Source organism: Castanea sativa, chromosome 5, assembly GCF_040712315.1.
Source record: "Castanea sativa cultivar Marrone di Chiusa Pesio chromosome 5, ASM4071231v1".
In the NCBI taxonomy this organism is placed as follows: Eukaryota; Viridiplantae; Streptophyta; class Magnoliopsida; order Fagales; family Fagaceae; genus Castanea; species Castanea sativa.
The window spans coordinates 64,213,794-64,215,244 of NC_134017.1; the positions used below are offsets into that span (position 1 = coordinate 64,213,794).

General features: G+C 33.1%; 1 protein-coding gene across 1 annotated transcript; it reads right to left on the reverse strand.

Annotated features, from left to right (window-relative positions):
* Positions 1-733: 733 nt before the first annotated feature.
* Positions 734-1,054, reverse strand: LOC142635604 (uncharacterized). The gene has a single exon (XM_075809741.1). The coding sequence runs from the start codon at positions 1,052-1,054 to the stop codon at positions 734-736; it is 321 nt and encodes a 106-aa protein (XP_075665856.1).
* Between the last annotated feature and the right edge of the window lie 397 nt (positions 1,055-1,451).

Consider the following 1,451-nt stretch of genomic DNA (forward strand, 5'->3'; position numbering starts at 1 on the left):
GGCTCTAGAATCTGGTTGGTTTAACCAATATATATAGTTTAGATGCTTCATTTGAATATTGTTGCAGTAATATTGCTTGAAAGAAAATATAGGAATATCGACTTTCATGCTATTGCTAGCCGCAAGGAGTAGTGTTGGAACATTTTAATCATGGTAATTAATGAGCTAATATGAATTGACTCAGATATTAGATTAAGATATATGCACAAGGGAGAGGTGAAGCATTCTTAGTACACCAAAAAATCCAACAAATGCAAGCATTCTTATACACTAAAAAATAGAGACCTTCTAGTCAAAGAAAGATGTTCTTTCCATTATTATTGTGTTTGCACCAACAAATAATACATATATTCATTTTAGGAGAAGGACCTTTAAAATTTATTGAAGTTACTTTGAATTGAAACACACACACACACACACACAAAACCTGGGATTGCTTGAGGCAACGAGTGTGAAACCCTACCGAAACTGGTGATTGGACCTGCCACAAGATTATTTACAAAACAAGTCGAAGTCTTACCACTAAAACATTACGAGCAAGAAAATATGCTCACGTTATCATTTACTCCCTGCAGATATCTATCTTAAGCTGCAAGCATCAGCTTTAGGTAGAAAATTACCACATAAATTGAGCATAATAATGGCATATATATATATATATATATATATATATATATATATATATATATATATATATATATATATATATTATGCCATTAATGAACTTCCTACATTAATACTGATCAGGCCACAAGAATGCCCCCATTGCATATGCCCTCTTTTCATCAAGAGTGCCTTTGAAGCTCAGCCCATATTGGTTGAGAAGAAGGTCCAGTTTCCATTCCTCCATTTGCTCATAGTCAGCTTTCTTGTAGCGAGGATAATGAAGAGGCATTTGGAACCCTGAAGCTGAAGGTTTCATTTCCTTGCAAGCTGGTTGCATCATCTCAGGCACTCTATTAGGGGTCTTTAAGCAGCTACACTCATGCATATAAGTGATTTTTGGAGACCCTAGAACATGACATGTAGAATGAAGAAGCCAACTCAAAGCCATGTCTCTCTCTCTCTCTCTCTCTCTCTCTCTCTCTTATGAGAAAGACACAAAGTTAACTTTTTTGATAGGCTATACGTTGCCTGAGTTTTAAACAAGTTTTGATAGGCTACACTTTTTTATTTAGGCAACAATTAGCAATAAGAACCGTGAACAACAAAACTGGGTGCCTTATGCATTAATACAAGCAAAGTTTGGAATTTATACCATTTTTCAATTTAATATTAATGATCGATTGGTGTGATTATTAATTATAGTCTCTTTTCATATAAAACATTAATATATAATAACTAATCTCTAACCCGGGCGATATATGGATTAGTCAAACAAAAATTTTAAATTTTAATTTTGCCTAAAGTTATGATTAATTACTTGAAAAAATAAATTCCAATTTAAGAGA

Bases quoted from the DNA above. Each gene is read 5' to 3' on its own strand.
- LOC142635604 (XM_075809741.1), bottom strand. From the start codon at position 1,054: ATGGCTTTGAGTTGGCTTCTTCATTCTACATGTCATGTTCTAGGGTCT.